This window comes from Trachurus japonicus, chromosome 15, assembly GCF_045865225.1.
Source record: "Trachurus japonicus isolate A0001 chromosome 15, Traja_1.0".
NCBI lineage: Eukaryota > Metazoa > Chordata > Actinopteri > Carangiformes > Carangidae > Trachurus > Trachurus japonicus.
The window spans coordinates 24,248,441-24,274,879 of record NC_140921.1 but is presented as its reverse complement, the minus strand read 5'-3'; the positions used below and the strand labels follow the sequence as shown (position 1 = coordinate 24,274,879).

Genomic DNA, 26,439 nt, shown 5'->3' with positions numbered 1-26,439 from the left:
ATTGTCTTTCAATCACTTTTCCAGAAGAAAAAGATGCTAAGAAGAGTGTTAAGTCCTCAATTGGTCAATTGTTTTTCTAACAAGGCTGCTAACGCACTCATTACCTTGATTAACTCTGTGTGTGTGGTCATGCCAGGTTGCCACACATCATTACTCCCTGAGGAGGTTAACCCTAGCTAACAGCTTGTCAACAGGAAAGGTCTCAGCCGTTGGCTCTTGCTGTGCTTTTCACACCAGAACGACCAAGAAGTGACAAAATAAATTTCTTGTATAATGCTAATATTCTCCCCCGATGCCCTCCCCCCTCAAGACTCTGCTGGAAGTGGAAATACCCCTCGTACTTGCCCCCGATGCATGTGGAACGTGCTTCTTGTTTGTAATGTATAGGGGGACTCAGACTCTCTCAGTATAAATCATGGAGAAACAGCAGGAAACCAGTGTTTGGTCAAGTTGAGCTGGAGGCTGGTGGTGGACAAGAGACTGCTAGACACGGCCAGCCATGAGGAGACGAGGAAGCCAGAGAGAAATAATACAGTCTGCTTCCTCTAGATTCCACCTCGAACTGCTACTGCACTCTACCAGCTTCAGTGTGAGTGGCCATAAATTATACCACAGTGTCCTACATAAGAGAAAGAGAACATCTACAACTTCAAACTAACATCCAGTCAACTAAAAATACAGCTGTGCTTATTACTAGAGGGATCATTTGACAACACAATGGCCACAACCTTGACTGAACAACACCACAGACGCATCATTGCTCATTTCCAGAAACATATAGCCGAGCCGAGCTGAGTTAGAGGCCTGTCGGGGGTGAATCAGATCAGATCCTTGAGCCACTGGCTCTTAATGAATTACAATAGATCAGTGTGACAACAGGACCTTAGACCTCAGTGAGAGAGCTGTCACTCTAATGACATGGCCAGTGACTGAGGGACATGCTAATCCATTCCCACAGTCAGAGTCCGTGTCACTGCAAAGAGCCACAGAGGTTGTGACCTCCACCGGCCCTTTGCAGACCATTGTCAGGGGGTGGGGTGGGGTGGGGGGGTGTTCATTAAATAAGGTGCGTTCAGACTTGTGTAAGAAAAGAGGAGAGAGTAACGTTTCATCGCAAACTGTTCCAAAGGAAAAGAGCGGCTCCTGTGAAGACTGTGAGTGGGGATTAAGCCGAGCAATTTGCAATGCAGGTTTTTGGGAGTTTTGGTTCAGCGGTGCTCCCTTTCACAGGGTGTCGGCGATGGAAGTGAGAAATCCGGCTTAACTTCAGTCCAGATGTGAATCCATGATGACAAGTCTGATGACACTTCAAAGGAAAGGTCACAAGTGGCCTTCTGAATGTCACAGGCAATACTCATTATCAGCAGGGGTCCGAAGCAGGCTGAACCCACTTAAATTCAGGTTACCCACAATCTAAAACATAAATCTGTGTGTCTGCTGGAACCGAAAATGTACAATGTGTTATAACAAAAAGCACCACAAAAAAAAAACAACGCTCTGAAAATACAGTTGCTTGATGTTTGTGTGTCTTGTACTAATCATCCCTTTTAGTCCATATTGTACTGATCCTTTTGTTTATTCTTCCATCTCTGATGACCATATACCAAAACATACAATCACTGCCATGTTCTGTACATTGCATTCCTCTTTCAAAGAGCTAATCTTTTTCATCTTTTTCTCATTAGTTTGATCCAAGGCTAACATGTTGAACTTGTTTAAAGCTTTTCAGAGTGATGATGGAAAAGCCTCTGGTATTGCACTGGGCTAAAACCACATCCTGCCTCCAGTGTAAATAAATACAGTACTAGGTATGGCTAATATTAGAGCCATATCTCCTCTTCAGTCTGAGCAGGGTAAAACCATTTAGGGCATAAACAGCTTTAGAAGGCTTGCCACAAAACAGCACTATAGTGGTTCTAACGTCCCTTTTTTCCTTCAAGGGAATTTAATTCAACATAATCTTAGCAGTCAGAGGACCCATCAGCCTTCAGTGAATCTGGAGGAATCAAAAAAATCAATAAGACTGAATCATTTTCTCACTATTTAGAAACTCTCAGACAGTCTCAGTCCTTCTAGCCTCTGTATCTGCTTATGAAAACACTTGCTTGTCATAGACGCAGTGTGGAGCCAGGGTACATTGTCTGGAGGTCATGAGACTCTTGTCCATTGTTGTTAGACTAACCCCCATCTCTCCGGCCACAGGGGACTGACAGGGGCCTTCGGGCCCCTGCTGAATTCCTTTCCTTTGAGATAATAGCAGAGAAACTGGAGCACTTATTGTTGACTGCAACACTTTAGCAACTCAAAGACGCAGCAGCGAAAAGAGTTGAGGGCCCTCGAGATTCTTCACCTGACCTCTCACCTCCTGATTTGTTGGGAGCCTTGGGAGAAAATTCACAAGACCCGAGATGGCGCCTTTTGCCTCTCTCTTGGGAACACGATGAGAAACTGTTTTTTCAGTGAGATGGAGAAATCTTCCAGTGGATCATAGTGGCACTGACCAGGATGCTCTTCCACTGTAATACCTACTAATCTGCCATATGCATCTGTTAGCAAATGCCATATATGGGTCAAGCTCAGTACATTATGCATGATCGTACTGCCCATTAAGGACACACACCACGATCTAACACACATGTATGGGCACAGTTGTATGCAGCATGCATATTTTCAAAACCGTCTTCAACAGGCTTCAGTGGTGTCACTTACACCAACCCAGATGTCTTCCACCGCCACGGAGGCTGTGCCAAAACATTCATTTATTCATTTACCAAATGCTCCATCCTGTAACCACGTCTCCGGGGACCTGGACACACGTTCGTCGACACAGAACCGGTTTTGGAAGATGTTTGTTTTGTCTACTTTCTTCTTCCCTGCACTGCGATTACGATTGTATCATCATGTATCATCACAGATCATGGTAAGAGGATTAGACGTCGCTTCTGCCAGAGTGGCTGCTGTGTTGGATTCACAGACGGGGCATGTTAGACCACCATCTGGGGGAGTAAATATGTTACTCCTCTGTTGCCAAACCAGAGCGCAAAGTTGAAACACAGTGAAACATGTGACTACGATCTAGTCTTTAACACACATATACACACAGCTGTTTTAGATCGTGTTCATTTGGTGTATTTAGCCAGGCTGCCATTAATATCAATTTCCAAAAGTATACGTTGGTCTTAATCTTCTGTAAACAGATTTAATCTAAAATTCCCCTCTCGCCTGTGGTTTATCAAAACACACTTTTGTTTGCCTGTTTATAAATGAACAGGGGGTTAACAAATACACAAACATACTGAATGTACAATGCGATTTATCAACTGTTGTCATCCAGAGGTTTTTAATTTTCCGCGATTAGTCGACAACATTAGCATTATCTGTAGCAGGGCAAACAGAAAATGGGATTAGGTGAAGGTATTCACTCGGTACAACGTAAAGTCATTCTGCTGTGGTTATCTGTGACAAAGTGGAAACAGCTTTTGCCGCTACACAAATCTGTCAGCCCAAAGAACGAGCAAAACAAAGATGTTAAGAACGTGAGTGTGAGCGAGTGGATAGATTATTATTTCACAGGACTGTCTGTCTCTCACAGACAAAACAAGTAGATGTGCCTTCAGAACCCGGCATTTTCCACAGACCTTCATCGCTTCCCATCACAAAAGATCGTTTGAAATATGCCTCTGTCTTTTTTTATTACAGGGAGGACGGAGTCTCCCCATGGGTGTGTGTCCCTAAAAAGCCAAACACTCCCATCCTAATTGCTGAATAGAAGACTGGGTGAGGTTGGAAAAAAGCAATCTGCAAATGTGAGCTGTCAGACAATGGCAGCGAGAGTTGAGCCATTAATCAAAACGCTCCTCTCATTATCATTAGTGAGAAACGCTGACTGTCCGTGTCTGCGTGACTCTACAGCCCTGCTGGAGCTTTCTCTCGCAGCAAATCCACATCAATGCGAAAGCGAGTCTCATCTCCAGAGAAATCAACAGAGAACAACATCAAACCTGGTGTAACAAAACCAGTATGTAAGCATTTCTTTATGCTAATCACCTCCAATATGAGAGCAAATGTCAAGCTAATTTAGCCCAGCTGCTTGGAAAGATGAGAAAAATTAAACTACTCTTCTGTCACGACTTCATAATTTTTTTATTTTTTTTTTAAGGAGCACCTGTTTCTCAGTCTCGCTAACACAACACAGCTCAACAGCCATGTTTCAGTGACAATTGGAAGTCTGCTAGTTTGGCGAACATCTTCAGCCTGTGGTGTTGAGATTCAGGGAAAGAAAGACTAGTTACCTTCGGGGGGTGCCGTCTTCATGAGGCTGGATTATGACCACTTTGACAGTGACTGACGTGCGCAGTAGGTCGATCATTTGCTCGTGGGTGAGAGTAGCGACGGCCACCTTGCAGATCTCCACCAGCCGGCTGCCCTGCCTCAGGCCTGCCTTCCAGGCGAAGCCGAAGGGCTCCACGTCGGCCACGATGCCCTCAAAGTTGACGTGGAAGCCGAGCTGGCCGAGGCCGTTCCGACGCAAGGTCATCTCTGACGTCTCGCAACCTCTGGTGGCGATCTGGAACCAAAATAAAAATAACATTTGTCCATTATCTGTAATAAAAGTACAAACTTTTTTTGTTTGGATTGCACTGGTCCAGACATTCGAGACAGCAGGACTTGAGAGGAGTTAGAAAACAATGTGCAGCAGATGAAATGGGCAGAAGGCTGTACGCCGTCACACAGAGAGCAAGCATGAGATGGACAGAGTGATCTTAATATTCCTTAATACCAGCCTGCTAATGTGACACAGTATATTAAAACAGTAGCTTATCACAGTGTAGAGTTGGCATCTTTTCTAATAGATGTGTGTGGATTGTTCTACACATGAGAATACATGCTCATGTGTTTTTTCTCACATGTGAGAAAAAACACTATTAGCATCTGAACCTGAATAAAATTCCTCTCTTTAGGTTGAGGCGCAGGAGCATGTTTGTTTGGTTAATTCAAAAAACCCCTTCAAAGGGGAAGTTAATAAGAGGGTAAATCACAGAGCTAACTGATTCAGCCCAGGAGCCAGCTAAAAACACACATCTTCTGCACACAGAAATACACACCTGTCTCTATGGACACTAACTACAGTGGCTCTGTGGGTGCTGCATAGGGAATTAACAGTCTAATTGGCCCCTGATACGTGAACTTGTCCACATATCTGAGACAATTAGTCAGAGTTAATGAGTAGGAAAGACGTCGGAGTGCAACGTTTACACAGAAACACATAATCTGCATCAACTGGCGGCTGATGAACTCGCTTTGTTTTTGTGGAAAACAAAAGGATCTTTTTCACCCTTTTTGTCCTTTTTGACTTGAGACTTCACCCGTGGTGGATACTTTGTGGACGGCACAACAGTTTATCCAGTTGCGTGCTTGGAAGAAGGATGTCTTGTCCAACCGTGTACTTGCATGAAAATTAGGTTGCACTTAGGTTGCTCACTGGTGGCCTAGTGTAATCCTCTGCTTTAATGTAATTCAGGTTCAGCTACAGTTCAGGCGTCCGTCTTGCTTCAGCGGTGGAAAACAACCAACAAAGTAAGGAGGAGAGATATAAACCTGCAACTGCCGACCATCTATGTTCACCTTGATGACACAATGTGACTAAGCCTATATGTAGGTTAGACTGCAGTGACGGTACACCGTCTTGCCGTGACAGCCACTGGAAAAGAACCTCACACTGCATCCAATGAGCTTTAATCACCCATCAGATTAGTCTTGGTTCAGTTGTGGGTGACTGCCTCCATTTGCCTCAGAGTGGCAGCTGGCTTCAGGGACACATTAACTCAGACTACGGCCTGTCAACACTCCACCAGATTCTCACACTGGCAGAAATCCTACCCCACTGTGTGTGAAGGGACCCGACACAACCATGATGGGCCGTCACGCACGCACTCCTAATAAGACAGAGCCCTAAAACTTTATTAAGATAGGAAGGAACATATCCTGTAACTAGTTAAATCAAAGTCTCAACCTCATGTTGCGGTAAATGCTGACCTAAAGGGAACAAGGTTTCACAGAGAGATAAAAGCAGAGGAGAACTTCAGCTAGATCTTTCACAAAGTAACCAATCACTCTGCATAAAACATCAAGGGCAAACTAAATTGGAAATGGGAAGCCCAACTGCTCTCTGGGGGCAAAGTCTGGAGGTAAATGGCCTGTGTATGAGGAAGACATCAGACTGGGCATTAGGGACCATGAGTCAAACTGCCCTTTGTCAGAAATTCATTAAGCCTAAATAATGGCTTCCTAAATGCCTTCATTGGGGCTCTTTATTCAGTGCACGCTAAAAATTAGTCTTCCCAGGTTCTCCTCTGGACAGCCCAAAATCCATAATGGCTGAAAAATGGGGCAGTGATTCTAACAGGGAAGATAGGGGGAGTCCTGCTGACCAGTGCTTCCACTGCTATGGCGAATCATGGTCTCTAACAACTGGTGACTGGTGAATTATTAAACCACAACGCTGTCCTCAAGAAACAAACAGTGTCAGGCTTAAATCAGTTGTCAGGCGGTGTTGCCGTCTGAGCTGGAAGTAGCTTTGACACCAGCGAAACTGTCTCTACTAGTGCGCTTCACAGACCTGACAAAACCCCCGTCAACATCTAAATCTAGGACAGAGCCTTCTAACGTGATGCAGCACTATTTGGCTTGGGAGAGAAAGAGCAGAGCAAAGTCACTGGGGCAGTAATTATCTTAAAACCACAACGTTGTACCAATTACACAATTCATTTACTGACAGAAAAATGAATCGACAATAATTGTTATGATCTTTTAATTATTCAAAATCATTAATCAAGCTCAAAATGCTCAAAATTAATTGGCTGCTCTTCCTATTTCAAATGTCATTATATACTGAAGGTGAGTGCAGTACATATTTGGAGATGAGTGTTGTTTGTTCTACCATTTTCTGACATTTTATCGACTTGAAACCAACCAGACAACAATTCACTTTAATAGCACAAAATGATGATATATAATATCACACTTCAAGAGAGAAACCACAACAGTTTTCACAAAGAGCAAGGCCTCAGTGAGAGGGGGGGTGGGAGAGGGGAGAGAGTGATTTTGGCATATTTGCTATGAAAAAATGACTGAAACAACTACAATATATAAACTGGCTACTTGAACTGGTTTAGTTATTAGTTGTTAATGTGAAAATATTTTAAGAACTGTACGTAGAAAGAATACAAACACAAAATAGATGTGACTGCTTCTACTTTGTTTAGAAAACAGGACAGAAAACGCATTGGTTCTATATACGTAAGTATGTGTGTCTGTCACCGGAGCCAAGATGGCCTGCCTCGTAAAAGCTGAGCACGCGGCCACCCAACTCAGCAACACCCTGGAGAGCAGGACGCTATCATAAAGCTTTTAGCTGAGCTCTCACACTGGCCTCACTCTGTGCGTTACACTGGGCAATCTGTTCACTGTGGTTCGCATTACATCACAGGTCCGGCAGCCTGTAAATCCCACCAATGAAACATGACTCGAGCCAACCTCTGGGACATGTAGGAAAACACAGACACCTTTGGGACGAAGTATGCGTGGTCAGCTCATACTCGAATGTGCCTACTGCGGCTGCTTCGCTGTGTCTGTGTGCGAGTAATAGGCACCGACTTATCACTTATACTTAGTCGGAGGTTCTCCTGTGAAATATTCCTCACAAATCCCGTGGGTAAGTGGACAGTAAATTTGAGGGAAGATTAGCATAGAGAATGAGGAAGTGATGTCCTTTGGCTAATCATAAATGCTAATATATCCTGCTCTGTCCTTTCTTACGATGAGCGGAGTAGACACTGATGACATCTGTGTCTTTTTAAGATTAATTATGGTAAATACTTCCTCGGGATCTTGTGGCTTTCGAGGTGGTTGGGATGTGTAGATCCTTTGGTGCTCATCTGCACATTTTTTTACTCACTCTTATTTTTTTTTTTTTATACGCTCTTCTGAAAATAGTTCACTGCATGTGAATGTGATAATAAAACGTATAATTATCTCCGCCTATCGTAATCCTCAGAAGAATGAAATTCCTGTTCAGGTTTTTAGCAGGAAATTGAGTGTTACTCCCATGTCATTGGCTGCAACAATAATTTGCTGGCTAGGGTTTGCTGGAAATTTCAAAACTGTTGATGATGCTGCCAAAGAGGGACTATGGCGGATAAGTGGATGAGAGTGTGCAGGCAGGCAGACAGAAATAAGGTCATGCACAGCTCAGGTTTGGATTTTAGGATTCAACCTCAATATTATTCCAAGGAAACAAAGGGTTGCCTGATTAGAAGTTTAGTAAACAAATGAAGAGGAGGTAAAAACAAGCATGAGGAGTGGGAACGAAGCCTCTGATGTCAGCATGCGGACAGAGGAACAAGGTGTTTTGACCTGTTTTTTTGTAATGATACCTAAAAACCACCTGACCCCAAAATCATACAATGTGACAGTGGTGCAGATGGCAGAGGCAGACCTACAGCACAGGGATGAGAGGGCCTGGGGTGTGTGTGGCCAGCTCTGACTAAGTGAAGTAGTTTGAGGCCAAGTGTCCTCTATTCTTAGTTGGTCAGACCCCAAAAAAGTGTCTGCGTTTCCTCTCCTCCCCCTTTAGAAACTGGGTTGTTGCCCTGTTTAAGCTGCCTCCTCCTGTACTTGCATCCACACAATACAAGAATGGGCCAAAATCCCATCATCACTAATCTGTCATTCCATTAAATGAAATTCCCCACCACAGGGAACGGCTCTGGCCTTTGTCAAATGTTGACAATGTTGTGATGTTTCATAATGGTTTATGTTGATGAAGAGCAGGCAGGGCGACATCTGTAACTGCATGACCTTAACGCTCGACCATACAGTACATCTCTGCTGAGTCACCTTTCCTCAGCCCAAACAAGGCTAACAGCAGGAGGTCTATAATCCTCTCAGGTCTCGATTTTTAATTTCACTTTACAGATTCGCATTCAAATTACACTCATGTATCTTTACAACTGACAGGGAACCAGATGGACAGGGGGAAGGAGTCAGGAACACAAGCGCATTTTGGGTTATTTCCGAAAGCCACACTCTTACTGTTGTGGAAAAATACAGTAAAAAGAAAGACGAGGAAGGAAGATAAAAACTGAGGCGCACGAGACTTGACAGGACGTACATAGGTTAAGAAAGCAACGGTTCTGCTGACATAATGTTGAAAATAAAATAACAAGGTTTGTGGTAAGTAGCGAAGCTGTGATGGCAAGAGCAATATTTATAGAATGTATTGTTTCACCACAGAGAGACCGCAGCTACCCTAAAGTAAAAGGCTTCACTGCACCATTTAAAGCAAAGGCAGCCATTTTCCCTCACACGCCATGCAGCCACTGTGTCAAACTAAATAATAATAGATTGACTGTGCAGTTCTGATGACAGACTATTATTCTATGTGTCATGGAAGTTACTTTACGCCGCTTTTTATGTGAGACACTGGTGAACTCCTTTACAAAGTCGAGGTGGGCTTTCTCTGACTTATTATACATTGCTACTAGGATAGCAACAGCAAAACACAACGTTGGACAGGCTGTTGCCCATTTTAGACCCTGTTCAGAGTAGACGCAGCATTAATATGCATTTCACGTGGTCCACGGTACACAAGCGTCTCCACGTGTGATCATATCAGTTCTTACTTGCACTCACTATGCAAATAAACGCATAGTATTGTTGTTTTTGGCCAGTGTAGCGGGGTAGAGCGTAGAATAGATGTTAGTGGGCTCTCCTTTGTGGCCTAGGACACATTTGCATTCACACTACAAAAAAAAAAAAAAGTGGCCATGTCCACCTCCAAATGTGGCCTGATTGTTCAGATCCCAAATGCATCCTCAGTGCACCCTGTGCACTTTCACACCTGTACTCAGGCTAAATGTTTCAGGTAGAGTAGATGGGGTAAAGTCTCAGTGGTTTTAAACTGAGAGCCTGTCCGTCTGTTCTACTGTCCCGGTGCAAAAAAAGCTACTGTGGTGCTAAAAAAAAGGCAAAAGGTCTCATCAGTAGTTGGCTAATAGTGATGCCATCAGTGTGTGTTTTTGTAGTATTGACTGTGCAGTGTTTGTGTATCAGTGCCAAACCTGTGTGCACCTTTCGCCAATTCATTAAAACAGTTTTTGACACACCACTGGTTTGACGACTCAATTCTTTGTACTGTAATACGCTCATTACATCAAAAATAAACTGGATGTCAAACTAAGACGAAACCCTCAATTAACCACACACAGTGCAAACAGAGAGGGAATCACTCCCTCAGAGAGAGGAAAGCAATGTTTTAAAACTGATTATCTGTCTTTTGTTCTCTGAAATCTCTTTGTATGGTTTGATTTGTCACTGGTGCTAAAGACATGAGCATGAAGTCTGCTACAAATGCTCAGATCAGCCTGTAATCCTGCAGACAGCGAGACCTCAAAGATGAACAAGATTATTACAGCCGAGTCTTTAAGGGTCTTACCTCTAGTCTTTGCACCATCTCCCGGATGTCTTCTCCACAGTTGTCGTGGGCCCAGAGCATGACACACTCCCCGCGCTCGTAGAAGATCTTAATGCTCATAATCCCTGAGGTCCACCCAATGACGTCGCGACACGAGCAGTTGAAGACCACATTTTTCGATTCCTCCTCAATGAGGACGATGAACTCGTTGGATATGCCGAGCAAGCAGTCCACGTCCATCGACTGGCCGAAGTCCCGGGCTCGGACGCTCCAGGTGATGGCTCCCACGCTGAGCAGATGCGCGTCCTTCCTGGGCTTCACCTTCTCCTTCTTCTTGGCTCCGAGGGTGATGAAGCTGAACTTGACGGCCGAGTCGATAGTAGCAGTGCTTACAAAGTTCTCTGCCAGGTCCTTCAGGTACTCCTGCCGCGTACGAGTCGCCATGGCTCTGAACTTCTCTGACTTGTGCGCAGCATTTTCTCCGTTGATGACCTTGGCGAGCAGGAAGTCCCTGAAAACCGCTGACTTTGGGAAAGTTACAGACTTGGGAATAGGGGGCCCGAAGGGAGGCACATCTTTAGATCTGGACACGGCCACGCTGGAAAAATGAGAATCAATAAATCAAATCTATTGGTGACAGTAAAGACACATTAAAAGAAGTGAATGAGTATTAACTGTGTGTATAATGAGCAGCCATTTGAAGTGATGAAATTATATGGCTTTCAGGGAAATTATTTCAGGTGGAAAGACTGAGAGGGCTTCAGACTAATCTTGCTCTGTTAAGCAAATGCTATGTTATTAACGAGAGTTGTCTTGACTTCAGAAACACTCGAGGACAGAGTCATAAGTCATAATTTCAAGGTGCCTCTGAAGTTAATAACTGTATCATCACTGAACAGATCAAAAGCGCCTTGTGACTCCCGCACATTACTATTAAGTCATGACAGAAACCACAGAAAGCACTCAGCAGGCTATTATTATTATTCTTTCAAATTAAGCGCTTTTTAAAAGTTCGTGCAGAGCCGTTTTGCATCAAGCCATTTGTGCAAAGAGACACATCAAAAGAGACACATTCCACTAAATTATCCTGAGGATATTAGTGAGCTTCTTATACCACGATGACGCCTGCCAATACGTGGAGATCTGACTCAGCTCCACCAAATTCGGATGCTGTATTTTTACCCTCTCCTCCTCTCCTGTTGGTTTTTTAATCAGCTAGAGTAAAATAGCTTGGAGAAAGCCTTGCAGGCGTGGTGCATGCTTGTTCTACTTACCTGTAGCAGACGTTATCAGTGCAGGGGTTGTGGACTTTGACGATGACAAACACATGTTGGAAATGAGAGCGGATGTGTTTTGGAGTGAAAGGAAGGGCTCCGGGCTCCTGAAATACTATGGTGACGATATCGTTGCCAATGTGCCTCTTCCTTAATAACTACAAAAAAAGGAAGGAGAAACAAATGTTCAGACACAAGGACACGGACATTTCGAAAGGTTGCAGGTAATTACATGGTTCAAGTAAGTCAGGCTTATCATTTCAAATATGAATCACAGAGACAGGCAGAAGACAGAACAAAGGTCTGTGAGGCTTTTAACTGAGACACTACCCTTCAAATAGGATCTGCAGAATGACGCCACTTGAGCAGCCTCATTCTCCCCGGTTTGAAAACAGTCTCAGCAGTCACAGCTGCTCTAATGTAATATCTAAGGCATCTGTACTGGCACCACAAGCAGAGAGCAAAACCCTTTTGTCCCTGTTTTCATTGGTGTATTGTGCAGATAGTTAACCTCACTCTCCGGCCGCTATACCATTGCCAGCGAGGGTCAGAGAGATCCCGAAACAAGCAGGATTAAAGGGTACAGAGGGGAATTGGGAAGGATGAAGGGATGAGTGGGGGCGAGCTCTGCTTTGGCCTGCTGCAAGATTATCAGCAGGGAATTAAACCAAGAAATTAAACTATCCCACTTCATGAAATACAATTGGAGGGGGAGAAGGGACGAGAGAAAGAAAACCTCTAAATCCTGCCGTTCAGTGTCTCGCTGTAGAAACTGCCTGATTGCACACATCCACTCTTCTTCTCCTTCAGTCTATTCGCTGCTCGTATCACCACAGGGTTCTACCCACAGCCTTTATTATGGACTCAAAAAGTAATTCCATACAAGCAGTGCAGAGACTGAGATGAACCTCGCAGTAATCGTGGCTTTATTGGGCCATCGCTCGCCGGCCCACCACTACATCCACTTAATTCCACTTGTTAGTGCTGACAGACACAGAGGCCCATCTAATACCACATCAGGTCCGGCCCCTGGGGATGCATTGATTAAAATCCTTCTATGGGGTACCGTTACCATGGCAATGCTCGTGCTTTCAACTGATAGGTCATTACCGTGGCAAAATGAGCCTCTGGGGAAGATTGACAGGGGCCAGGATTGAAGATATCCTAAAAGGAAGCTGCTCAGGGACTTATTACCACCATCAGATACCGGCTCATCATACAGAAAAGCAAACACGGCGGTCCGCAGGAAGGGATAGAGCGTGAAGTGTGGGGTTTACCGACCTGCTGTCTGTTGTTGGGCGTGTAGGGGAGCATGGTGGACACGTGAAACATCAGCTCGTAGTCCTTGTAGGTGGTGTATAGAGAGTGTGTGCCTGTCGAGTCGGCTGTAACACAGAGAAGAACAGTCAAGTCTCATGTTGTCTTAAGGCGAGAGACTACAGGTGAATAGGGTAAACATTTTAAAATAACAGATATCACCATGATGACCATTTGACAAATTTTATGTTTAAATATGTAAATGAGGCAATATCTGATGAAATATGCACTATTTTGCATACATTTCCAGAACCGAAATCTGAAGAATGGATAAAGCCACTTTTCACTTTCAATTCTTGTTTTATTTTGTTGACAGATTAGAGTCAAAAGTTTTTACACAGGGGATTTTGGATATTTCTTTTTATCACTTTGTAAATGAGAAAATACTGTCACCAGCCCAAAAAAAATCCAATATCGCCATGTTTTTAGGAATAAAGGTGGAAGGTTTGGTGTCTGTAAGTGCTTCTGAAGTTGAGATTTCGGGTTCAGAGTCTGAGGAAAAACTAATTTTGAGAAAACGGCCTTTAAAGACTTGTACTGTAAAATTCCATAGATTGTTAATGTAAATCACACTTTTATGATTGGTTGCGGATACGGAAGAGATTACATCATTGTTCAGGAGAGAGAGCTTTACAATGAAACCTGACATGACATGGGTCAGATAACAGGTACAGCACAGTCTGTCACAGTAGCATGTTAACTTTTGGCGAATTTAGGAGAAATCTACCAATATTAAGGTAGAAAAATAGCCCAAAATCTCAAAATTGATCAGTGCATGAAAAAACAGTGTTTTTGCCTGTAGTGTCTCGCCTACAAAAGCCCATTGCATTAGATAAGCTGATGATGTAATCGTACGGAAGTCAAGATTACAATTTACATAGGCTTAGAATGTAGAGTAGAAATGTGTGTTCTTGCACTTTGGGGATGTTTCGTTTGGTGTGTGTGATTTGTGTTTTTTTCTTACTCTTGTTATCCAGCTGAGCTCTGTACTTGGTGAAGCCTTTGAGGCGCACCCTCTGACCGAGCAGATCCAAGAACTCCTCGAGTGCCGGTCCCGCACTCTCGTTGTTGTACATCTCCTCCTCTGTGCTCTGGCCCGCCTTGCAGTAGAGCACTCCCACCTTGTGCTGGAAGCTTAGCTGGAAGGAGAAACATACAGACACTCAGTGAGTAAGTATCATTTCCTGTTGCTGATACACATCACCCGCCACACTCATGTATACTGTACATTAAGCACTCAGAGCATGCGAGTGCCCACTTTCCATCATCTCACAGCTAATGTGAAGGAGTTCATAACCCTCCTAGGAGAGAGCTGAAATTCCCTTTTGTGAAGGAAGGCTGTGAACTCTGAGGAGCTCAGAGCAGAGAATAAATCAGGCCGAGCTAATAGCTGCTACTTAAGAGCAGCTGAAGCACAACAAGGGAGTGAATTACAGGCACAGAGCAGGAAAGCTTTGGTTTATGGCAGAAAACTTTATAAAGTGCCAGCAACAGCATTCTTTTTTTTTTTTTTAAAAAGACCACCTTAAGCAAAACTTTTGTTTTGCAAAGTCCTCACTATTGCAGCCAAATACTGTCGCAAGGCGCTGAACACTGATCTCCCCGATCCTGCAGCTGAAATATTACTCCTGCTTCAGTCAACAAAGAGCGTCTAAATAAATAAAAGTGTCTTATCCACAAAGAGGAATATTCATAGACGAACGTGAGCCAGCCAAATTTCTCAGCTTTTCACTGCACGCATTAATATCATCCAGGAACGACAGGTCTGATATGAACTTGTCTCACGAAGAGACAGAAAGAAATAAAACATCCAGAGTGATTCCTCTTGCGCGGTGAGAGTGCGAGCTCTCTCCACCAACATGAATCTTTTATTTATGGCATTTATGGCTTACAGCTCCCAGATGCTGGCCATGAAAGAAAGTTAAAGGAGTAAAGAAAGAAAAAAACAGCCTCCTGCATTTGCCACCTGTTGCTTAATGTTGACGGCTGTGGACAGCACCTTGATCTGGACCCGGGGTCACGGTGTCAATACAACAGGACAGAGAGGGTTTCTCTGGCTGTGAAAGTCAAAGAACGATCTATATACTGAAACAAATTGGAATTGTCTTTTTCCACCGTTACAGGTTATCAGTTCCCGGTGCGCTCCTGACACCGTTGTCATGGTGACTTCCTCTATCAGGCAGCCTTGCTCTCTACTAAAGCTCCTGCGGTGAAGGAAAGCTATTATACCATCAGGCCCAGTGGAAATGGCATGATGTGCAATGATGTGGTCTTCCATATTTTTTATCCTGCATTATATGAGCTCATTTAACCTCTTGCTCCTCTTAACAGACTGGCCGACGGCAAGGACAATCACATTGCCCTTTGGTGTGGATTTGTCACCGCCTGAAAAGTGCAAGCACATTGGAGCACGTAACACATATACAGATGAGTAATGCACCTGAGGTGGAGCTTGTGCTACTGCCTTTGATGTCTTTTTTGGTGGCATCAGCTCCTGCTAAGTTAGAGCACCCACAAAAAAAAAAAAACTGTATCCCATTTAACGGATCTGTGATTAGCTAAAATATTGAACTTGCTAAAAATATGAGCATAAGACCCTGGAAAGGAGTAATTTTGTCGCTCTTTATTTATCTTATTCTGCAGCGTTACCCATTCTCTCTATCTGTCCAGCGCTGCAGGGTGTTGAAAACGGCTGCTCCTCTTTTTCTCTACTTAACAAAAAAAACCCTATGGTAAATGCAAAGATGGAGATTCTTAATGAAGGGAGGGAGAAATGAGGACAATGTTCCCCCTGGAGACTGCTGAGACACACCTGAGGGATACAGCTGTGTCCTAACACAACACACAACATCACCATGACATCTGCAGTGTCCCGATGCAGCAGAAATTCAAAATATAGCGCAGAAAACCTGGCTACGATCCTCACGCGCCATTACACAAAAATCTATTGCCGTTTTGGGGGAACAGATGTGTTTAAAACTCCAGGTCTAAAAAGAGGAATGTGAAGTGGGAAATAAATTGAGAGGTAAAAAAAATTCTACCCATACTGTATAATTTGACTGTGCTAATTCTCAAGTTTCAATATATCATGATGGTGGACTGATTAACATAAGGCAGAGGTGATTTCCGCACTGTAATAACAGCCTCTGTAGGTGGTACATTACTCTCTTCAACATGAGGAACAAATCTCACTTAAGGAGCAATTCATTGTTCGGCACAGGCTTCATCTGCAGATCACAGAAAGACCACTGTAGAGCTTGAAAAGCTGTGCTTGGAAGTACAAATTATAATTACATCTATTGTTTTTTTCAGGCTCTTCTAAAGTTAAATTTGCAGTTATATTCTGTGGAGGCCATCAGGCACCATCAGATTGGCCTTTATCTTGTTTCCCTTCTTTTATTATCAATAATCATACATCAAAATAATGATGTTTTTTTAATCTCGTTTTCAATTAAACAAGAATTTAGTCATTTTCCAGATTTTAGTCTTTAGATGGGAACAACAGATACACATCCGATATCAATAGGCTTCTCAGGAAAATATTGTTTGTGATTTCTATCACCTAAGATCTCCTCTCAAAATCTGATTAACTGCTTAATGCATTTTCCAGCACATCTGCTCACAGTCAGTTCGCTATGATCTACAATGTGATCTAAAATACATTCACATATGCTCTGTTCTCCTCTTACATGCCGGGCCGTTGCAGCAGAGTCCACCGCACTGCTTTCAGGGATACTCTTTCTGCCAAACTGATCATGAGAATATTGTGAAGTCAGTCCCGCTCCAGGATATTCTCACTCACCAGACACGGTTTCTGTTCACACAGAAAATACGCCCTGTCTCCATCACTCACACACACACCCACACCCACACCCACATCCACACACACACGTCTTTCTAGTGAAGTAGAGGAAAATGATGCACTCAAACAAACAAAACGGTCCTGGTGGACCACTCAGCTGTGGTTCTTCCTGTCCGACATTAGCTTCCTCAGATAAACACATTACAGGGGCGGTGGAGGTCCAGCATGGTTAAAGTGTAGATTAGAGGTGCTTGACATCTTAAACATTTGCACAGCAAGAATAACATTAATGATTAAAACAGGGGGTGTATAAAAATACTGATGTCCAAATATAATACTGGCCTCCACTGGGCGTTTGGTTTGAGGTCTGTGAGGAGAAGTGCCAGTTGGAAGAGCTTTAAGCCCCACTTAGCCTGGGCTCTCCTCCTCTGAAAGTAGTTTCTTACATTACTTTATTCCTTTTCCCCCCTCCTATGTGTCACTTTCAGTCTGTATCTGCAGACACTCTCTCATAGCAATGGCATGGGGAGTCGTATGGCAGGTGAATAAACTCTGCTATCAGCTCCTTGAGATCTGACAGGAAAAAACTTCCTAGAGCACTTACTTTGAAACTTTGCAATAACTCCGTACACAATGTCTGTCATCGTCTTAAGTGTGTTCAATTTGCTTCAGCGAGGACATTACGCTGCTCTTGTTTATGTGCGTAACAAAGTCCTCACACAGGAGAGGGCTGTGGCTGACACTTTCTATTATAAGAGCCTTTCCCCTGTCAGTTGGAAGGATGGGCTCATGCTGATGAAAGTAATTACAGTAATAAGCAGCCAATTCTCTGATAGTAAGACAAGCAGTACGGCACCAACTAATCCCCCACACTCCTTTCCATCTTGCAGTTTCATTAGATGAGAAAATAAAGGTCTCAAGATCACACAAAGAATCCATCTCTGACACCTGTGAATATAGAGAGCCCATATCACTAATAGCCATTTTATTCAAATAGAGATAATGCAAGATGACATCCTCCACCATCCGGGCAGAATACCAAATCACCCGCTATCAGATGAAGTAAGTTGTCAAAAGTGAGTAAGCTTGTGCCTGAGTGTCCCATTAGCCGAGAAAAAGTGTGTCAAAGTAGTCGATACTGACTACAGTGTGGGATTCATATTGATTCCGTTTTAAGTGTGATATTGGCTGTCTTATCCCTCAACCTGGGAGCCTGTGTTCATCTATAATAAGCAGCCCACATAGGTGAACAAAGGTTCACGCTGTCTGAAGTGAAATCTCTCCCCGGGTTCCTTCTATAGCTGCAGATGTCAGAGACACAGACAGATATACCTTAAGTATAAAATCTATATTGTAATATTCATACGATCAATCAAACTTTATTCGCAATACTGATGTAGGCTATGGCAGCGATGGCTTCAAAATCAATCACCTGGTAAAGATGTGAGGGGAAAGACAGAATATGTAACACATCTCTTTTCCTTGAAGGAATGAACTCTTGGTTTATTTGCCAAGTGCTGGAAGTAAAGACTGATATCACCATCACTCTACCTCCACAGGCAGGATAGGTTAGCTTAGATAACACTAAAAAATTGGAAATGTGGGGAAGTGGTTAGTCGGTCTCTGTTACAAGGTAACACAATCTGGAAGACATGAGGAACTCTCCAGGCACTCACCCCCTGCTCATCCAGCTTCAGCAGCTGCTCCGGGACCTTGGGAGAGTTGAGGGCCAGCCTTAGACACTGGATATTGAGTTCAGGGATGACGTACTCCAGCACCTCCTTCAGAGGCAGGCCACGGGCCGTACCATGTCTCGCTGTGGACGGGATGGCATCCTCCAGGATGGCTCCACGGAGTGTGGTCAGCTGACAGGGAAAAAAAGCTAATTAATCATCCAGTTAATTAAGTCAACTGTCTGTTTTGTGCGCGGCCGTAGCGTACCCCTGTATAATGAGTTAAATCTGGGTTTGCTCTCGAATACTTCTGAGGACCAGATTGGCTTCATTTTATCATCCAAATGAGAACCATGCTGACATGGTGGCTGCTGTGAGAGCCAGTCATGATATCCTTTTATATTATGACTTATTATTTAGGGCAATGGCTTCATTACGGCTCCTCTGGAAGGCATTAGGAACTCTCATTCTAAATAATTAAGATAGGCTAACTGAGCACAAGATGTTAAGTGGTGTTTTACTGTTAAGCCCATTAAAGTGCCAGTAAGTGTTGACCCAAACAGCTTCAAAACATCCACTCTGTAACCCTGAGTTGTTGTTTGGAACATCGTGGACACATTTTCATCCATAAATCCATTTTCCACCCGTACTGCCTGTGGACACGGATGTCAGCAGTCAATGGCTAGTCTGACAGAGAGGCTTTCTAAAAAGCAGATTACTTAACAGACTCAGAGAGCAAGGGAGAGCGAGAGGGAGGCAGAGAGCGCTGAGGCTAAATGATGGGAGCACATGCAAATAGATGCTCCAGTGGTTGGGGAGTTAAAACATTGTCTGCGTGCTACTTGCAGGGCTACCATGACCCAGATACATTGTTTCATCGCGGGAGTGGTGCTTTAAAACCAAGAATGGCACTAGATATCAGTGACATTTCTCTGCCTGACGCATCTGTTGCACCTGAATTATTCAGTGGATGAGACCACCCAGCATCAATCAAGGAGAGCTTTCTGTACCACCAGGGACTGCGAGACAGCGGATCTCAGGTTGTGGATTAATCACGTCGTGTGTGCGTGCGCGTGTGTGTGTGCGAGAATGAGCAAGGTCAGTCAAACTGACTCCGATAGACTGCATCGGTGTTTGCATGAGTGGCCAGCTGAGTTACAACTGGCACAGACTCACTGGACACATTAGGGAGCAAGGGCCGGATTTGGGAACGGAGAGCTGTGAGAAGCCTTCCCTTGTTTTCGGGGTGTACTGAAGCATCCCTGTTCTTTAACTGCTTGACTGAGCCCTGACTGCTGAACGCAATACTGGAGAAATATGACAAATATCTTTTAAAAGCATGCGCTAACTAGTAAACAGTCCTCCGATGAAATGATAAAAATCACACGGGTTTCTCCTCCCATGCAGCCACAACAGTTATACACTCATTCAAGACAGAGCAGGGGAGAACAGGTGAATATCTGTGTTTTATAGTTACCTGGCTGGTTCTGAAGGTGACCCGATAGTTGTACTGCATTCCATCTTTCTCCTTTCCCTCATCCAGCCTCTCCCTGCGGATGCTGACTGCCACAGGTCCCAGATTGTCATCCACCCCAAAATAGTTCTGGTGCTCTGGAGGTGGAAGGAGAAAGATCCAGATTAAACTCTAGACATAAAGTCACACAATTTATTTTTTAAATCACATGAATTAATTCTATTTAGCTTAAATTTATCTTCTGCAGAGATTCCTCTTATTCCGTTCCAACTGAAATTATAACTCATATCACAGTCACGTCATCACAATATAACTCTCTTTTTTTGGTTCATTGTTCGACCTATTGTGTGTAAACATGCTTTGTGGATTGAGTTTGGCTGAGCTGTGATACTGATTAAGGAGAGCATGAGAGTTCCCGTGGAGATTTCAAATTGATTCACTTTGGATTAGAAACTGGCTTGTCGTGACAGCACTGGGATTTAAAAAATAAATATATGAATAAAAATACAGCCCTGGAAAGTTTGGCCTACTCTGACCCATCACTGCCCCAGATACACACACACACCATCACCATCCTGCTTCTCACAATATGGACACATGTTGAATAAAGTCATAATTTAGATATAGACATGTTTTTGTTTGGAATATATATCAGTATTAAACATATGAATACAAACATGGATCTTGTCTAACTTCTCTTTTCATTTTCAACTCATCCACCTGACTACTACCACTAAAGACAGACAGACAGACAGACAGACAGACAGACAGACAGACAGACAAAGATGATTCATTCTTTTAAAGGATAATTTAGAAAGAGTGGTTCAATGTTTACAGGCATAATTGGTGAGCAGTTATTCGTTTCTGGCTAGACAGTGATTTTGGGAACAATATCTATTATCCCAGAATAATAATAATGAACAGTTATTACCTCTGTTCAACACATATATCACAACTTATCCTAAACACTGACACAGATTTTTGGGAAATCTTCTGAGCATATCTGTGGCGCTTGGATGTAGTCTAATATTTTTGGTAACCACTTCACCTCTCCAGTGTACACAAAAAACTCAAATGGGTAGATTCTCATTAAATTTCCTTGCGACCTTTAAGCCCCCTGCAGGATGAATACTTTCTCATTTGGAGACACCGGATGACATTTCCCCTTTTTGTCAGCTTCAGGTCAAGATGCTAATATGCGCAGTAAATTCATAATAATCTCATGGACGGCTTAGCACGAAATGTACTGATTATAATAATTCTCCTGAGGGGTTGAACACCTTGGCCTAATTTCTGTTACGTTTGCCGATATGTTGTTTGGTCTTTCCAGTAGATATTTATTATGGGGTATGATAAAAGAAAAATTAATGAACACAAGGTGTGACTTATATTCTCGTCACTTTATGAGAACCAGCATTAAATCCTGTGTTGGCATTAAAAAGTTAATCAATTGAAAACTCATTGAATCTGCCTAAAAGCAATCTCTGTGTGTGTGTGTGTGTGTGTGTGTGTGTGTGTGTGACAGGAGCAGGGCTTTGCTTTGAGCAAACATTCCCTAATCCTGGCTAAAGCCAAGGAGAAAGACCTGGATTCTGCAGACAACAAAAGAAAAAGCTCAGCAGGGACTCAAAGCACTGACAATCGCAAAGAGACTTCTGAAGACATTCAGACAATGCATCCACGCTGAGTGGAGCCTGCAACGTAAACACGCTGGTTCACGTCAGTGCGGGATCAACGTTGGGGCAGAAAGCATAGCAGCATGAATAATAAATGAACTGTATGGAATGGATGGAGGCAAAGCAGGGTTCACCGTTTGAGGAATGCACGGCTCGGGCTTGTCAGGGACATTGGACTGAGGGGGAAATGCTCTGTGAGGCATAAGGTCAAATGGTGGTAGGAAGGCTGGCTACGCATATGACGCCACAAGGCATCCCAACACTGTCGGGGTGTGGAGACGGAGACAGTGTCGAGTGTGGAGGAAAGCTTTTTGTCAACACATTTCTTGAACATGTCACTGGTGCTCGTCACTTGTTGTTGACAGTTTGCCAAAGGTTTCAAAATGGATGACTTTGATTGTCATGTCAAATGATGCCTCATCATCTTCTTCCTGTCACTCCACTTTGCAGGGTTGCCTTCAAAAATCTTTAAAAAGTCCTACACTGACTAATATGTCCTTACTGTTTATACTTGATGCTCCAAAACTTTTTTTTATTTCAGCTCCATAACTTCATTCCAGCTGGATATTTCCATGCAGGCTTTAGATTAACCACTGTATCTCTGTCTGGCTGCATATAGTATGTGACCATGACCTACATGTAACAAGTCTTGGCCTGTGGGTGTGGATGAAACATTGTGTCCATTAGGGCTGCCTGGGGGGAGAAGGAGGGCTTCAAGCAATCAATGGGATCAATGTTCAGCCCAGGTTGATAAAAGCTTGCCCTAAAGTGGTGACACGTGGTCATTTTTGTGCGAGCGTGTGTGTGTGGGTATGTGTCTGTTATCGTGTGCGCGTGTTTGCAATGAAGTAGAGGTGATGACAGACATGTCTCTCCGATAAAACACCTCCAGAAAAAAGGGCAAGGGCTTGATCCACGCGCTGTGAAAAAGGCATCCGCCATGAAAACTGAAACATCAAATCTAAACCGACAGCAACAACATGCATTTCAATTACACAATGACCTGCGTTGCTATGGAAAGAGGTTAACTACACCCGATTTGGGATGAGTTCTTGAATGACGCAACATTTCACGGTAAATGATTATCATAGTGACCTCAATGGTACATTCAAACCCACTGTAAGTGGAGCAGATCCTTAATGGTCTCATTAACCTTGACTTCGAGACGTGGAGTGGAGCCCCCCCCCCCACCCTCGAGTGAGGTTTCAAACTGTCGCAAGGAGGAATGTTTTAATATGGAGTATCAATTTGAGGAACTTGGGGCAACTGTGAGTGTGAAAGGTGAAGCAGCTGTTTTCTTGGGGGCTTAAAAACGGGTAATTCGATCTGCTGAGAGCAGCAAACACAGACGCACAGACAGTAGGAATAACAGATATGTATAATGCGGTGATGGGTCGGTGTCGGCTCGGTATTTCCAGCGTCAGTCACACAGAGCTTTCAGTGAGGGGAGCAGAGACCTTGGCGTAGTTTTGCTGACCCCAAAGTTTCATTTGAGGGGTGCTCACACCCCTGCGGCCCCCACGGGGAGGAACAGCTGCAACACACCCTCTCACTCACCTCTCTCTTCTCACATGACTAATCACAGCTTCTCCGCATGGGTTCAGAGCAATATCACAGGGAGGACATGACCGCTCCTCTCCAGAGGAAGTGTAACACACACCCTCGCACCCGACACAGGCCTGCTATTGTTCTGGAACTTATTTCATCTGGTCCTACAAAAATAACTGGGCCGTCAAGATATCTGACCCTCTGAGTGGAGGCTGTTACATTTGGGAACTGGGAGCTCTAACACAGCATTGACCATAGCCTGGTTTCAGGGAAATGGATTTGGAATGGAAAGTTCAATAAATCCTGAACAGCCAAACATCCAAATCCTCCTGCGTCATCATCACTGTGTGACCTATCAACACAAATAAGCCAAAATTCTCGGCAGCATTTCTTACCTCTTCCGTAGAAGTATTTGTGGTAGTAGTACGCTCCGAGATCAATGTGCTCGATGATGTAGCGTTTGACCTTCTCCCTGTGGATCGGCTGGTTTTCTCGAGGCACCTCCAGCACAGAGACTCCCGCGTTGGTGCAGTGGGAACTTAAAGATGATTCAAAAGAGCAGCTCTCTGAAATGCCGGTGTAGTTGGCACTGTTGGCTCTGGAGAGGGAGATCTTCCTCTCGCCTTCCCCGCCGATCTCATTGCGAAAGTGCGGGCAGCCGAGCACAAGGTTGTTACTCTTCCCGTCCCCTTCGTCAACGTCCAGGTTCTCCTTGGGGTTCAAATCCTCCCTGCTGCCTAGTGGAGACTCAAACATCGGGGCATTTCCACTGCTACATCCTGCTGCTCCACCATCTGCCCCTGGTACAGGTCCAGGTCCAGGTCCGGGTCCACCTCCAAGACCTCCGACACCTCCGACACCTCCGACACCTCCGACAGCTCCGGCGCCGATTCCAGCTGAGGCCGCTGAAGCCCCGGTGGTTGTGTTCTTCCTCTGGCTCAGGTTAGCTCGGCTTGCGACCGCCTCGCTGATATTAAAAAGAACGCTCTGGACGTCGTAGTGGGCAAAGCACTTTTGGAAGCTGAGCGGCCGCCTGTCGTCCTCTAAAGAGAGCCGCAAGGCGTCACTCTCACTCTTTATGGTCCGCAGTTTCCTGAACAGAGACGTCTCGCATGATTCTGATTTGAGACGCCTCATGAAGGACTTCTCTCGCTCCCGGCTGTAGATGAGAGAGTTGTCAATATAGTCATAGCCTGGAATGTGAACTATCTCACCCCGGGCAATCTGTGCTGCTGTCTGCAAGCTGGGGGAGAGGGAGGCGTCACAGCGCAACAACTCGGGGAAACCCAGAGGCGGTATGCTACGGTGGTCCAGGGTGTCTACTCGGTAGCCCCGAAGCATGGTGAAGAAGCCGTCCCCGCTCAGGCCCTGGCGGTCGATGGAGGACGTGCTGCCATACTCGCGGTGCAACGAGGCCCCGGTGTTTGGATTGACGGCGTTCTGGTCCATGATGTCCTCAGAGTCAATGTCACTTATGGTGACATCGCTGTTGCTACGCTGACGGATTGGGTGGAGACCCTTCAGCGGGGAGTGGCTGAGGAGGTCGCTCAGTGTGTATTTGTCTGTATAGTCTACTTCCAGACAAACTGCTTCACCTTGCTCCAGTATCTCCACAGTATGTTCCTGCTGGCCGTTCTGGAACACCGGGATCACGCTCTGATAGTTCGGTGAAGGCCGTCCGTCCCATCCATCTTTCCTCGGCGGCCATTCTGTCACCCTGGCTCTCACGCCCATTTTTGGCATGGCTGGGGTACCATTTGTTTTGCCTGAACCATCAGGTTTCCCTGGCATGTTGGAGGGTGGTGGTCCCATGCTACCATTCAGGGCTTTGAGTTTCCTGCTGAAGAGCTCCTCTGACTGCATGGCTCTGGAGTATTCTTCTGGGCCTCCCACAATTCCCACAAGGTTTGATTTGTTATCCGTCACAGGGCTCAAAATACTCATATCCTGCTGGCGGACTCCTTGAAGAGCGGACTTTCAGGGCCCTTCTTCATTACATCATGTGATTTGCTCACTGGTGAGTGGAGGAGGAGCCTCTTTCCTGAGTCAATGAAGCAGCCGTCGTCATAACTCACAGGAGGCGGCTGGCACCACGTTCGACGACCAGCATTTGGATGTCAAGGACAAGTGTCTGAGGGAGCGCTGAGGCACAGCGGAGTCGGCTCTGTTCTCACAGCGTGCCGCCAAAGCAGAACGACAGCTGGAAGAGTTGGATCTGCGGCACAAGAACAAAAACACAGAAGAAAATGTTAACACATAGCGAGCGGCTTTGCAACACTGTGAGACATTTGTAAAACCACAAAATGACCCAAAAACATCCCCTTCACTTCAAATACAAAAATGATCGTCCTGAATTGTCTGTACCCAGTTGTTTGGTGATAAACTCCCACCATTAGCTATGTACTGTAGGGCTGTATTAGTTTTGGAACTATGTAGAGCATAGCGAGTACGGTTAATTAGTGTATTCGAGAGGAGTTGGTGCCATTATGGGTTTATAACTAGATAGATGCATATCTTTGTTGGTGCTTCCAGCCAATGCCTAACAGATGGTGGTGAAGCAAATTACAGCAACAAGAGGCAGATGTTCAGCTAAATGTTCGCATGTAGCAAGATCTCATCCAGCCGCTTGCAGCATCATCAAGCCAGCAAATTATACAGTAGGGATAGTGTTGCATATTCAATGCCAATTCCACGTCGCCTTCTTATCCGATGTAGTTGGTTACGAGGAAAATTAACACGAACCTGATGAAGTAAATTGGCTATGACAAATGAAGACCAGATATGCAGTCATTTCACTGGGATATGAGGTTGTAGTCCACGCTACGGTAACAGAAATGTCTGGGGGAAAAGTTTGCAGGTTTACCCTTTTCCCTTGTTTGGTTATTATGTTCATCTGGGGAAATAATAAACAGACAAAAGGCTGACATCAGCAGCTTTGTTCATTAACCTGAACATCTGAGGACAGGGAGAAGGAGAGCGAAAACACTGTCCTTGAAAAGCAGCTTCATTCCCTCTTGGGTAATTCAGATGTCACACACACACACACACACACACACACACACACACACACACACACACACATACGCTGTAACCTCACATGGTTTCCATTTTTATCCATAAGTAATGTCCCTGAACATCAGCCATGTGTAGACTTTTGTTGCACCAGGTTGGTCATATAGTCTCGCTCAAGCGTGGAAAAGG

The 26,439-nt window shown here is 44.5% G+C and overlaps 1 protein-coding gene across 8 annotated transcripts in view; it reads right to left on the bottom strand.

Annotated features, from left to right (window-relative positions):
• sipa1l2a (signal-induced proliferation-associated 1like 2, genome duplicate a) overlaps window positions 1-26,439 on the bottom strand; it is an 82,561-nt gene that overhangs the window by 26,490 nt on the left and 29,632 nt on the right. For all 8 annotated transcript variants that reach the window (XR_015037777.1, XR_015037778.1, XM_085800668.1 and 5 more), the window contains exons 2-9: window positions 23,634-25,453; window positions 20,018-20,151; window positions 18,544-18,732; window positions 14,030-14,204; window positions 13,030-13,133; window positions 11,749-11,906; window positions 10,496-11,072; window positions 4,293-4,567 (exon numbers count right to left, since the gene is read on the bottom strand). Coding sequence is in view for 6 of the 8 variants with exons in the window: in XM_085800668.1 (XP_085656794.1) it covers window positions 4,293-4,567; window positions 10,496-11,072; window positions 11,749-11,906; window positions 13,030-13,133; window positions 14,030-14,204; window positions 18,544-18,732; window positions 20,018-20,151; window positions 23,634-25,182 (3,161 nt within the window). In the remaining 2 variants the exon portion in view is untranslated. The remainder of the gene's footprint in view (window positions 1-4,292; window positions 4,568-10,495; window positions 11,073-11,748; window positions 11,907-13,029; window positions 13,134-14,029; window positions 14,205-18,543; window positions 18,733-20,017; window positions 20,152-23,633; window positions 25,454-26,439) is intronic.